The 14,152-nt window shown below is 41.1% G+C and overlaps 1 protein-coding gene and 1 pseudogene across 2 annotated transcripts; one reads left to right on the top strand and one right to left on the bottom strand.

The window, feature by feature from the left end:
* Positions 1 to 4,103: 4,103 nt before the first annotated feature.
* On the bottom strand, positions 4,104 to 5,002 carry LOC308620204 (olfactory receptor 10V1-like; annotated as a pseudogene). Its single transcript has one exon. The product of its transcript is annotated as an olfactory receptor 10V1-like (transcript).
* Positions 5,003 to 10,211: 5,209 nt separating this feature from the next.
* OR10V1 (olfactory receptor family 10 subfamily V member 1) lies at positions 10,212 to 11,125 on the top strand (the record flags this gene model as incomplete). The annotated part of the gene is given in 3 exon segments (XM_081239781.1): positions 10,212 to 10,933; positions 10,935 to 11,063; positions 11,065 to 11,125. Coding segments are annotated over 3 exon segments (912 nt in total).
* Positions 11,126 to 14,152: the final 3,027 nt, after the last annotated feature.

The following is a 14,152-nucleotide window of genomic DNA, read 5'->3' as shown; positions in this document are numbered from 1 at the left end:
TGGTTTCAGCAAAGCCATTTTAAAGGCAAGGTGAGGGAGGGGAGTCCCAGGGTATGTGATCAGCTCGTGCACAATTCTCTGATTGGTTGATGGTGAGGTAACAAGGCAGTGTCACAGGGGTTAAACATTATCAGTCCACGAAGACATGAGGCTACATGCTCATGGTCATCAAGTAGTTCATTTCTTCCATTTGGTGGTGGTTTTAGCATCTGTAAAAAACTCAGGAAATGTGCATCAGATACTATGATCTAGGTACTTCAGAAAGGAGCTAAAGCAGAGGATATGGGGAAGAGGTCTGCCCTGGGAAGGCCCCCTAGGGTCCTGCTCAGGTACACAGCTGACCCCAACATTCAACCTGGTTCTCCCAAACGCAATTGAAAACCACAGTGGACATAGTTGACAGGTATGTGCGGTGTCTCTGTGGGCTGAAGGGGGCCAGTGAAACTTGCTGTTTCTCAGTGGGGCCTTGACCTTTATCCTGACTCACATCTCACCTCTCCAGGAAGAAGAAGCAGAGACATGCTCCAGCAAATGCTGTGTGGCCCCAAAGATCTTTTTTTTTTCCTAAGAGGAAAGATCAATAGTGGCGAGGTCTGAATGTCACGACAAAAAAATCGTTTCTTCTATTTGATCTTGAAGTTTTTTTAGTTCCCAGGTCAAACTTATCTGGGTAACAATCAAATCTTAAAATATATCTGAAAGGATTTGTGTTTGGTAATGCGAAGAGGGTATGGGTCTAACTGGCTGCATTTTCAGTTTGCTCACCTGTTTTACTTCCTCACAGCCTGGTTTCTGTCACAACAGACTCATTTCATCAAGACCCTGCTTGAGGAAAATAGTGTTTGTGAAAGCACTTCCTGAAAGACACGCTTGCCTATCAGGTTCTAACAGTTTTAGGTTTATTCCCTAAACTAAAATCAAGTTGGAACAGCAGAGAGCTGTATTCTTTTGTTGACTGTGATCATTCCTTTCAGAACTGCGTTAAGTGACTTGAACATCAGTGTCACTCCATCAGTTTACATTGAGAATTAGCCCTAGAAAATTCATTTCAAATTTACTGTATGTTATACTGGTTAAGGTCACAGGCTCTGGAATGAAACTGTGCCAGCACTTACTGCCTGTGTGATCTTGGGAAGATGACTTAACCTCTCAGAACTTCAGCTCTTTATGTGTGAAATGGGGATAATAATGGTACCTATCTCCTAAGACTTTGTGGGATTCAAGTAAGTTACTGTGTACTAAGCACCTAAAACAATATCTGGCTCATACTTCAGGGCTCAATAAGTGATAGCTAGTGTTATTATTATAATTGTTGGTATGTTGTAAAATGTGCTGTATTCTCTTTTGAAAAGCAGTAAGAAAAGATTCTTTTACATCTGAGATTTAACCCAAAAAAGTGTTAAATTTCTCCCTATGTCTAGAAATTATACGACCTTTGAAGCTCTCAAATTTAATTGTATTTTATTTTTTACTTTGGCTACTAGGAAGCTAGATACCTGTAGGTGACCACTATTATAAACTGCAGAGAAGCACATGGTTTACATTTCTTTTTGTTTGTTTGTTTTTGTTTTTATTTTTGGCTGTGTTGGGTCTTCGTTGCTGTGTGCGGGCTTTCTCTAGTTGCGGCGAGCAGGGGCTACTCTTCGTTGCAGCGCGCGGACTTTTCATTGTCGTGGCTTCTAGGCACGCAGCCTTCAGTAGTTGTGGCGCATGGGCTTAGCTGCTCTGCAGTATGCGGAATCCTCCCGGGCCAGGGCTCGAACCCGTGTCCCCTGCATTGGCAGGTGGACTCCCAACCACTGCACCACCAGGGAAGCCCATGGTTTACATTTCTGCATAGAAATCTTACTACTATATTCTTCCTGAATTTTGCCTTTACCCTGATCTTCTTGACTATGCGGGTTTTTTTGGGTTCTTTTTGTTTTTTTGTTTTTTTGTTTTTGGCTGTGCTGTGTCTTTGTAGATGCACGTGGGCTTTCTCTAATTGAGACAAGCGGGAGCTACTCTTCGTTGCGGTGCACGGGCTTCTCATTGCGGTGGCTTCTCTTGCTGCAGAGCACGGGCTCTAGGCGCTCCGGCTTCAGTAGTTGCAGCATGTCGGCTCAGTAGTTGTGGCGTACTGGCTTAGTTGCTCCACCGCATGTGGGATCTTCCCGGACCAGGGATCAAACCCGTGTCCCCTGCATTGGCAGGTGGATTCTTAACCACTGGACCACTAGGGAAGTCCTGACAGTGTGTTTTTAACTTTTGTATTCAATGTATTTCTAAGCCGCTTCACATCTTTTGTATAAGGATATTGGGAATAGAATAAATTAAAAATAATTAGAGAAATAACTTAATTTCAACAAATATCATTGTTATCAATAAAATATTTATTGACTCTCCACACTAGCACTGTTCAAAATTCTGCATGCTCCCGTACTTCTTTTTTTTTTTTTTTTGCAGTACACGGGCCTCTCACTGTTGTGGCCTCTCCCGTTGCGGAGCACAGGCTCCGGACGCGCAGGCTCAGCGGCCATGGCTCACGGGCCCAGCCGCTCCGCAGCATGTGGGATCTTCTCAGACTGGGGCACGAACCCTCGTCCCCTGCATTGGCACGCGGACTCTCAACCACTGCGCCACCAGGAAAGCCCACTCCTGTACTGCTTAATGTTGCTGCCTGGCCAAGGGTCCCAAGAATTCTTGTCATCAGGTTTTCATACTGTTTTTCCCCTTTTTCCCCTTTCTTGTGTGTAGCACAATCAGATATGGAATAGGGTGGCTTTTTATCATCTATTGCATTTGCAACATCAAGAAAAGAATGGGCTTCTTTTCTTTTTCTCTTTAAGGATATGGTATCTTGGAAATATGTTTCCCTGCTCTCAATCCTCCTTCTGGTCCTCTCCACCAATCTCCACGACAGCCCTGCTCATTGGCTATTGTTGTTTTGGGATTCTCCTGCAAGGATCACAGGAGCCAGTCTCCTGCCATGAGAAGCAGATGACACTACTGAGATAGGCTGGGACCTGGGACCCTTTACCAGAGTGCTTGCCCCTGGACAAACATCTCCTTGAGCAACAGAATACAAAGAAACTATAAGGGACTAAAAATAACTGTAAGCATGCACAGTTGGGGCAATTATGAACCATAGGATACAAAAAGGCCACAAACCAACTGCCACTTCTGAGGTGCTGGGATCAAAAGCAGGGTATTGCGCATGATCCATGGGCACGGCACTGCCAAGTGGGTGGGCAGACCACCTAAGCTACACCTCCTGCCCAACCCATGGACCTGCCCCCACTTGCTACCACATTTAAGGACCCAAGCAGCTCCTTTCTGGAGCAAGCAAGGGCACCTGTTACTTATTTTCTCTCCCTCATGCTGCAGCACAAGCCCCAATAAAGACGTGCCTGAAATTCTCGTCTGGCCTCTTATCAATTTCTATTGATTAAAGAGCACAAGGGCCTGGGTCAGTAACACTACTGTTACAAAGGAGAACAAACCTGACTCCATATTGAATCTATTCCTTTAGCTCTAGACTTTGTGCTCTGTTGCCTGTGCTTAGTCATGCTGGCTCTGCACCTCTGTAAGAGAATGTTACCTACAGCCTGAAATGTGCAGGACGGCCCATTCTCGAAACATCTGCTTTATCAACTGCTGTCATCACCTTATCCATCCAATCATTCTCTCCTTCACTGACATTCCTGTGCTCGTCCTTATTCTAAGCACTATGGTGAGAGAGGAGGCCGGGTTTGTAGGCAATCTAGGGTTTCATCATTGGAATCTAATACAAAGTGGATGAATTAGTACTGATGAGCATTTCACAGGCGAGACAGCCATGGGACAGTCATCTCTCCACTCCCTCCTTTTTCCTTTTGAGCTTCCTGTCCTTCAGATCATGTCCCTACTTCTGATTTGAGGAATATTTTTTCTAAGAAGGAATATTTCTGGCTCCCTGATCAAGTACATTCTTGCCATAGTCTCCTCACTGCGTTAGTCACTTCTTGATTCCTTATGCTATAGACCAAGGGGTTCAGCACTGGTGAGAAAAAGTTGTAGACAACAGACACTGCCTGGCCCTCTTCTGGGGAGGAGCTGGAGCTGGGGCACAGGTAGATAAGGGTTCAACACCCATACTGCAGGAGAACCACCATGAGGTGGGAGGAACTAGTGGAGAAGGCCCGGCGTCTTCCCTGGGCTGAATCCATCCTCACGATGGTGGCCACAATGCAGCCATAGGAGAGGCAGATAAGGAGCAAGGGAATGGCCACAGCGGCCACACTGATGGCATAGAGAGCTGCCTCGTGCCTGTGGGTGTCTGCACAGGCCAGGCGCATAACGGCAGGCGTGTCACAGAAGTGATAGATTTCACTGTGGCCACAGAATGAAAGGTGGCAGATCAGAATGGTCAAAGGCAGCACCAACAGGAATCCCAGACCTAAAGAACCTAAAGTCATCTGCCCACAGAGCTGCCAACTCATGATGAGGTTGTAATGCAATGGATGACAGACTTCCATGTACCTGTCATAGGCCATGACAGCAAGAAAGACACAGTCAGATTCCCCAAGAAGGATGGAGAAGAACATCTGGGCTCCACAGCCAGGGAGAGAGATAAGTATCCTCCCCATGGAAAGGATGCCAGCCAGAGTCAAGGGAGCAATGTTGATGGAGTAGCCAATCTCCAGCATGGCCAGTGCAAAGAGGAAGAAGTACACTGGGGTATGGAGGGAGTGTTCTCACCAGACTGTGAGCCCAGTGGTGACATTTCCAATGAGGCTTCCTGGGTACAACAGCAAGAAGGCCATGAATATGAGGGACACCACTGCCTGGTCTGTTGAGAAGGGGTGGAAGTGGAAATGGACCGCTCCGGTCTGGTTGTGCTCTTCCATTAGCCCTGGTACCAGGAAGGACATCACGGGCAAAGTGATCCTCCTGTGTCCTTGAGCTTGTCTGTGTTAGAAACACAGTTTGCAATCATTGATTCCTTACCTTCATTGCTTCCTTTGGAGTTCAGTTAAGGTGATCTTGCCTCCTGCCCTGCTTAATCTACTAGCTGTGTGACCTTGGAGAAGTTATGGACATCAGCGTTCTCCTTTTAAACATGGGAAGGGTGTGACACACACCTCGGAGAGGTGGTGTCTGAGAGTGCCATGCCCCATGCCAGCCATGCAATAGAATGGTTCTCAACAGGGTTTCCTTCCAATTGCATTTTTTCCTTGATCTCCATTCCTCTTTTTTTTTTTTTTAAAGCAAACCTTCCTGAACATTCTCATGCCTCTTCATTACTATGATTGTCCAATCACCCCCAGGACACCTTAAAAGTACATATTTGTACAAAGAGCATATGATTCTCATATCAAGCCTAAAAGGCTGGCAACACAGGTGTTTCCTTTACCTGTTTTACAAAGGTGGAAACCGGAAGCCCAGGTAAGTTAAACAGCTCACACTGCTATCCTCCCCATCCCCAAACTCGCAATTTTGTTATGGTATTTTTTATTTTTGTTTTTTTTCTTAAACTTTGAACAATCCAATTTTGTTCTGTTTTGTTTTACCAAGTACTAACCCTACTCTTGTTTTATCTTCTTTCTCATATCTGCCTTCATTTGCATTATTACGGTGTCCACCCTAAATAAGGCTTTCATCTCCTCATGTTTAGCTCACTGCCCACCAACCCAACTTATCATACTTTTACATTAACCTCTCTTAAACACTTTTAAAATCATATTACTCTACTCTGACCCTAAACTTAAAAAGCAAAGGAACCTCAAGTTTATTAGTCAATTATACCTCGATAAAACTGAAGAAAAAATAATAAAGGAATCTCTTATTCTTGTGATATCACATACAATTATCACAAAATAATTTTATAAGTGAAACTAGCATAACTTACCTGGGGTATAACTTCAGGAGATCCCTCAATGACCAAAATCCACTGTTCCATCTCACCCACCACACCTTTGTTCTAAATCGTTCAGTCCTTATGCACGACTCTTAAATTTTGTTTTAATTTGCTGCAAGGTAGACTTGCACATACGCAAAAATACTTTCTTGTGTTTATGGATTACCTTTTCAATGATATTCAAACAGCCGAAGGTAGCGGCCTACAGAAGGGTCTTTGCATTGATCTTCTCAGGGGGATTCTCAGAGAGGCTGGGCCATGCCAAAAACACTTTCCTGCTGAAATAGAGGGGCAGGGCCAAAAACATATGCAAATTAAAACGTTCAACCACCATTGTTTTTTTTGTGTAACAAGTGAACCAACTTTTACCATTGTGTTTTCTTTTTCTTTTTTTTTTTTTTTCTGCCGTACGCGGGCCTCTCACTGTTGTGGCCTCTCCCATTGCTTGCGGAGCACGGGCTCCGGACGCGCAGGCTCAGCGGCCATGGCTCACAGGCCCAGCCGCTCCGCGGCATGTAGGATCTTCCCGGACCGGGGCACAAACCCGTGTCCCCTGCATCGGCAGGCGGACTCTCAACCACTGTGCCACCAGGGAAGCCCCATTGTGTTTTCTTTTGGTTTAGTTGTTAACAATGATCCCCAGGGCTGGCAAAGTTCTGGACAAATGAGCATTACCAAGCTCGCTGGTGGAGAGGTGAGAGGTTCAACACTTTGGGAAAATAATAATATTTTTAAATGCTCATGTTTTGTCAAAATATTGACAGTTTTCCAAGGTGAGTAATGCATACCTAAGTATTCATAGTACTATCCTCTTATTTTGTAGATTAGAAATTTGCCAAATAGAAAATTAGCATTTGAGTTTAGTTATCACACTTCGGGAGTCTAAAATTAGAAATTAATCTGAAATTAGAATGACAATGACAACAAAAACCTTTATATACAAGGTAAAAATCATAGCATAATTTTAATAGGGAATAATGAAGACAACTTAATACGGAATGCTAGATTCAGTTGATGAAATACTATGCGATTGTTTAAAGTTATATTTATAAAGACAGTGTAATAACATGAAGATATCTGTGATATAATACTAAACAGAAAATGAGATTTAAAAAATTAGGATCACCACACTGTAGAAAGAATGCACTCTGAGTGATGAGCCTGAAAAGTGTTTTTCCTGTTCTATATTTTCTAATATTCTTTAATAAACATCAATATTCTTATCATTTTAATTAATTGCAAACTTATAACATGACAAAAGGAGAAACAAGCATTGTTGTCCTCAAACTGTGGAGTACAATATTTTGCAAATTCTTAAAGCAAAGTAAACAATTTATACAGAAATTAAGAAAAAAGTTTGTCTAACCACAACTGATCATTATATTTTCGATAAGAAAAGTGTCATTCCATGAATGCACAGTTCATCCTTCATTCAGGTAACTTATCATCAATCACCCCTGGAATGGAATTGAAGGAAGTTTGTTTTTCTAGCCAGGCTGCTTTCCCGGAATGCCTACTGCAGAACAATCCCTGTGCATCAGCTATTCTGTGGAAACATCTGAACCAAAGCCATCATGGCCAGAAGCACCAAGCACCTCAAAGGAAAGTGCTGATTTGGAAGCTTGAAACTGGCTCTTTCACACTTGGTACATGGTCAACACATTCCTTTCACTCTACCCTGTTCACTCTTGAGTTATTTGTGTATATGCCTGTCTCCCTGGCTGCACAATACACTATTAGCATCTTTTTTTTTTTTTTTTTTTGCAGTACACGGGCCTCTCACTGCTGTGGCCTCTCCCGTTGTGGAGCACAGGCTCCGGATGCGCAGGCTCAGCGGCCATGGCTCATAGGCCCAGCCGCTCCATGGCATGTGGGATCTTCCCGGACCGGGGCACGAACCCGTGTCCCCTGCATCGGCAGGCGGACTGTCAACCACTGTGCCACCAGGGAAGCCCTACTATTAGCATCTTTGAGGGCAGCTTCTATATTTCGTTTGCCTTAACACACATACTCACACATAATTTGCATATAGTAAATGCAACTCAATTTTTTTAAAATAATGAAGCCAACTTGACCAAGCCAAGTATCCTGAGTCACAGCAGGGAAAACTGTAAAACAAAATAAAACTAAAATGCCAGCTAATGGGTATTGAGTGTCTCTTAATGTCCACTGCATTTCAAATAGTAATGACTGACATTTATTGGGTGTCAGGGATTATTCCAAGCACTTTATGCCAATTAACTCATTTGCTCCTCCAAATAAACTTATGAGGTAGGAGCCATTATTGTCCTTATTTTACAGATGAGAAAAACCAAAGCACAGACTCCAACCCTGGTCAAATACTGCAGATTGTACACACTTAACCACTACTCCGTGTTGGCTTGTCATGAACATGTCCTCGTATTTATCTCCTTTGCAGGTTTCAGCTTTGTATATATGGACTTGGGGAAGAATAATGATTTCCTATATTCTATCTATAGGAGACAGTACATCATCTCCTAGTTGGGAATCTTTAAAAAAAATTAGACACTTAATATTCCTACTGCTGGGAATTAATTCTAAAGAAGCAAGTCAAAGGGATGAAAAGGTATTCATATAAAGCTATTTCTAGTAGTATTGTTTCTGTATCTAAAAGAAAGAAGCAGATCACACAACATATAGGGAACAAAAATATCTAACTGTTCTATAGTCATTAAATAATATAGTGTATGAATTCAGTGCATTAAAAGGCCTTCACTAAGAAAAGAATCCAGAATAGTGATGAAAACCTTAATGAGGAGGTAAAAGACCCACACACTGAAAACTATAAAACATTGATGAAAGAAATTAACTATGACACAAATAAATGAAATGATAACCCATGTTCATGAATTGGAAGAATTAATATTTTCAAAATGTCTGTGCTACTCAAACTTATCTACAGATGCATGCAATTCCTATCAAGATTCCAATGGCATTTTTCACAGAAGTAGAAAAAACAATCCTAGAACTCAAATGGAAGGAACCACAAAAGATCCCAGAGCAAAAGCAATCTTGAACAGTAAGAACAAAGCTGGAGATATCACACTTCCTGATTTTTAATTATAATACAAAGGTGTAGAAATTAAAATAGTATGGTACTGGCACAAAAACAGACACATTGACCAATGGAACATATATACATTAGTCAGCCCAATAAAGAATGAAATCCTGCCATCTGTGACAGCAAGCATGAAGCTGGAGGAGATTATGCTAAGTGAAATAAGCTAGACAGAAAAACAAGTGGTGATATCACTTATATGTGGAATCTAAAAAAAAGTTGAACTCATAGAAACAGAGAGAAGTGTGGCTACCCAAGGATCAGGGAGCAGGGGGAATAGGGAGATGCTGGCCAAAGGGTATAAGCTTTCAGTTATAAGACGAATAAATTCCAGAGACCTAATGTACAACATGGTGACTAAATTTAACAGTAATGCATTGTATACTTGAAATTTTCTAAGCGAGTAGATATTGTGTTCTCAACACACACAAAGAAACAACTATATGAGATGAAAGTTATACTAATTAGCTTGATCGTGGTAATCATTTCACAATGTATAACAAAATGTCACATTGTACACCTTAAATACATACAAATTTTATTTGTCAGTTATAACTCAACAAAGCTGAAAAATAAAATATTGAGCATAAGTATCTGTATTGGAAGGAAGGTTGAATAATTGGTAGCTCTTAACATTCTCTGAACCATATGAATTTTACAGTGTTTTCTCCATAAACCCCACAATAATCCTTTTAAAGCTAATAAAGTGTTATGTAACATAATGAATACTGCATATGCATTATCTCATTGAATCTCCACAACTTCTCTGTGAGAGGGGAACAGTACTATCATTGCCACTTTACAGATAAGGTAACCAAGGCTTAGAAAATGTAATTAATGTACCCAAGGACACACATATAGTCAGTGGCTGAGCCAAGGTTTGCATCCGAGTCTGTCTGAATTAGACCTACTTTATCTATTTTGTAACTTTGAACTTTACATTGACTTTATTCATTAATTCATTCAGCAAATACTTCTTGGAAAACTTTCTCTATTAGGTACTATGCTAGGCACTGGAATTAAAGCAAAGATCATCAAAATCCCCACCACTGAGGATCTCTCAGTCTTCAGTACTTGAGGGTAAAGGTGGCAAATGTACAAATTATAATGTTCCATGATCTGCTTTAAAATGAAAGTGTGCACATAATTGCCAAAGTACTTCCATGAATGGAAACGTTGGGAAAGCATCATATTAAATGAGAGGTACCTAGAGACTGTGTCATCTTCCCTTTTTGTAGGTCCAATGCCGTACCCATGGAAGAAATAAATAAAACTGCAAAGATACAATTCTTCTTTCGTCCATTCTCAGCTGACCCAAAGGTACAGGTGGTGATTTCTGTGGCCTTCCTGGTGATGTACCTGACCAGCCTCAGTGGAAATGCCATCATTGTAGTTATTGTCCAGATCAACCACTCTCTCCACAACCCCATGTACTTTTTCCTGGCTAACTTGGCAGTTCTGGAAATCTTCTATACATCTTCCATTGCCCCACTGGCCTTGGCAAACCTTCTTTCAATGGGCAAAACTCCTGTTGCTATCACTGGATGTGGCACCCAAATGTCTTTCTTTGTCTTCTTGGGTGGGGTTGATTGTGTCCTGCTTGCAGTCATGGCTTATGACCAGTTTATAGCAATCTGCTACCCTCTACGATACACCCTCATCATGAGCTGGCCCTTGTGTGTGGAGTTGACGGTAGGATCCCTGGTACTGGGGTTCCTGCTGTCGCTACCACTGACTATTTTAATCTTCCATCTCCCATTCTGCAACAACAGCAAAATCTACCACTTCTACTGTGATATGCCTGCCGTCACGCGCCTGGCTTGTGCAGACATGCACGTTCACCAAACTGCTCTGTATGTCATCAGCTTCATCGTCCTAAGCATCCCCCTCTCAGTAATCTCCATCTCCTACGTCTTCATCGTGGAAGCCATTTTACAGATCCAGTCAGCAGAAGGGCACCACCGAGCCTTCCTCACCTTCCTCTCACATCTTAGTGGTCCTCCTGCAGTATGGCTGCACCAGCTTTATATACTTGTCCCCCAGTTCCAGCTACTCTCCTGAGATGGAGCGGGTGGTGTCTGTGGTCTACACTTTTATCACTCCCATTTAAAACCCATTTAAACAAGGAATTGAAAGATGCCCTAAGGAGGGCACTAAGCAAGTTCTAGGTAGGATGGTTCTGCGACTTATTTAAATCAGGACACTTCTGAGAATGAAATGGGATGCGATTAATAATGCTGGGATGATATACATGAGCCAGGACTGTCCTCAACAAACTGAGACATAGTATTCTAGAAGAATAATGAATGCACTGGAGGAAATGAATACTAGTAATTGAAATAAAGCTTTATCACATAGGGCAACATGATGTCCTGGACATGGATGGAGGAGCTTCAGCATTTATTTATTGGACCTCTACTGCATACTAGGTACTTTATGTGGGTTATCTCACTCAGCCTATAATAAGTATCATTGTCTTCATTTTTAGAAAAGAAAACTAAAGTAGCTAACAAAAGACATATCCAGGATGAGAACACAAGTATTCGGAAATCTAAAGACTAAGCTGTCTTCACACAATGACACTCTCCTTGTTCTAAGCTCTGCCAGTAAGAATATACGTTACCTTGTGCAAATTTCTCCATCTCTTTAGACTTCAGTTTCCTTATTTATGAAGTGGCAGAGATGTGTTCCTTCCAAGGTCATAACATTATGTTCTAAATATTGGCCCAGCAGACCCTGAATGGGAAAAAAAAAAAAAGAGGCTTTGCAGTTAGCCAAAGGAAGGAGGAATTTTTTTTACATTTCCTGTTTTGTTAACCAAAATGAAAACTCATGATTCTGTTCATAATGTTTAAAGAGCACCCCAGTAATAAAAAGCATAGTAATAATGGAGAAAATGTTATTTAATTTAATAAGTGAAAATATAGGAGAGGAAGAAAGTGGGCACCATTGAATTTGGATTCCTTGAGGATCTCTTCTGTCTCAGAGAGTGTTCCAGACTCTGCTTGAGCTTCCAAGGAGAGAGATCATTAACTTGTAAGACACTCCATTCCTCACTGGACAACTCCAGTTATTAAAGTACTGTACCTTATCTTGAGCTAAAGTCTATCTACAAACAACTTCCTCCCACTGATCCTGTTTTCCCCTCTAAGAGCTCCCTTCTACATAACAGCGCTTCACATGTATTAGGACCGATTGTGCATCTTCTATAAGTCTTCAGTCCTCTTTTCTCTAGAGCAAGTTCTCCATCAACTTTTCCTCCAGGAGATTACATATTTTTTTGAATTTTTGAATTTTATTTAATTTATTTTTTATACAGCGGTTTCTTATTAGTTATCTATTTTATACATATTAGTGTATACATGTCAGTCCCAATCTCCCAATTCATCCCACCACCCCGACCCCTCCCACCACTTCCCTCCCTTGGTGTCCATATATTTGTTCTCTGCATCTGTGTCTCTATTTCTGCCCTGCAAACCGGTTCATCTGTACCATTTTCCAGGAGATTATATTTGAACCCTCTCATCATACAAGTCACCTTCTAGATTTTCCCTAGTGCCATATTCTTCTACGAATTTTCAGAGATAAACAAAATACACTGGGAATATTTTGTTCTGGGGAACTGCTACTTTTACCTGTGAACTATATTTCTATTAATTCATCTTGATCATTTTAGTCTCATAAATATGGTATCAAATATAGTTTTCATATGGCTTTCAATGCTGCCTTATCATAATTTATTTTACTAATATACATGGAGGACTTTTCATTTAATACTGATATATTGTGTTTTTATTAGTTTTGGCCAAGTGACTAAACTGACAAGTCATCTTCAGGATTTATTTTATTCATCATAATTTTGTGTCATGGTCAAAATTGCAATCATATTTCATTTCCTTTGTCTAAGTCATTAACAAATATCTAAAATAGGACAGGATGAATGCAGCATCTATGGTAGTCCTCCTCTTTGAGAACTTTTGTCCAACTAGATAGAAACCTGCTCAGTTAATACCATCTGCGGTACACTGGCACAATTATGATCCCCACCCCCTGTAGACCCCATCATCCTGTACACATGTTTTTAGGTGACCCCTGTCACCCATGGATATGTGACTTGCTTTGTTGCAGGCAGAGGCTTTACCCTTACCCTTTGGAGCCTGTCCTCTCTTGCTGCCCTGAGACTGACATGTGAAGAAACCAGGCCTAGAATGACACCTTGTAGAACACAAATTGGATGCCAAGTTGAGGCTCCCTAGACCAATTCTAGTCAATCCACCAGATGACTGCAGCCACATTAGTGACCCCAGTAAGACCAGCAGAAGAACTGCCCAGTTGAGCTAGGTCAAAATGCTGACCCACAGAAACCTGGGCAAATAAAAGGATTGATATTTTAAGCCTTTAAGTTTGGAGTGGTTTCTTTTGCAGCAAAAAATAACCAATTCGCCATCCAATCTATAATAAACCATCTCTCCAAGAAGGACATCATAGGAAGCATATCAAATCCTTTCATACAATCAAAATACACTGTAGCACTTATATAAACTTAACCATTTAGAAGCCTTATTTTTAAAGTGAGGTGCATTTGTCTTCAGTAACTTCCTATGGGCTCTTAGTCATCACCAGATTTTTCAAATGCTTACAAGTTATCTGCCCAATCATGCACATCCAGAATTTTACCAGAGACTGGCATTGAGAGAGCTATTTTATTGTTTGGAAACCCACGAGTAAAATAAGTCAGAAAGAGAAAGACAAATATTATATGTTATCACTTACACATGGAATATAAAAAATAAAACAAACTAGTGAATATATCAAAAAAGAAACAGACTCACAGATATAGAGAACAAACTAGTGGTTACCAGTGGGGAGAGAGAAGAATGAGGGGCACGGTAGGAGAGGGGATTAGGAGGTACAGACTACTATGTATAAATTAAATAAGCTACAAGGATATATTGTACAGCACAGGGAATATAGCCAATATCTTATAATAACTAGAGTATAATCTATAAAAATTGTGACTCACAATGTTGTACACCTGAACCTTAAATAATATTGTAAATCAACTATATCTCAATTTTTTTTAATTAAAGGAAAAAAGAGAAATGAGCGCTCCTTTTGCAGCACATATACTAAAATTGGAATGATACTGAGAAGATTAGCATGGTCCTTGTGCAAGGATCCCACACAAATTTGTG

The sequence above is a fragment of the Mesoplodon bidens genome, assembly GCF_964165515.1.
Source record: "Mesoplodon bidens genome assembly, chromosome: 7".
In the NCBI taxonomy this organism is placed as follows: domain Eukaryota; kingdom Metazoa; phylum Chordata; class Mammalia; order Artiodactyla; family Ziphiidae; genus Mesoplodon; species Mesoplodon bidens.
Note: the sequence above shows the minus strand (reverse complement) of the source record. Positions and strands in the feature narration are given on the sequence as shown.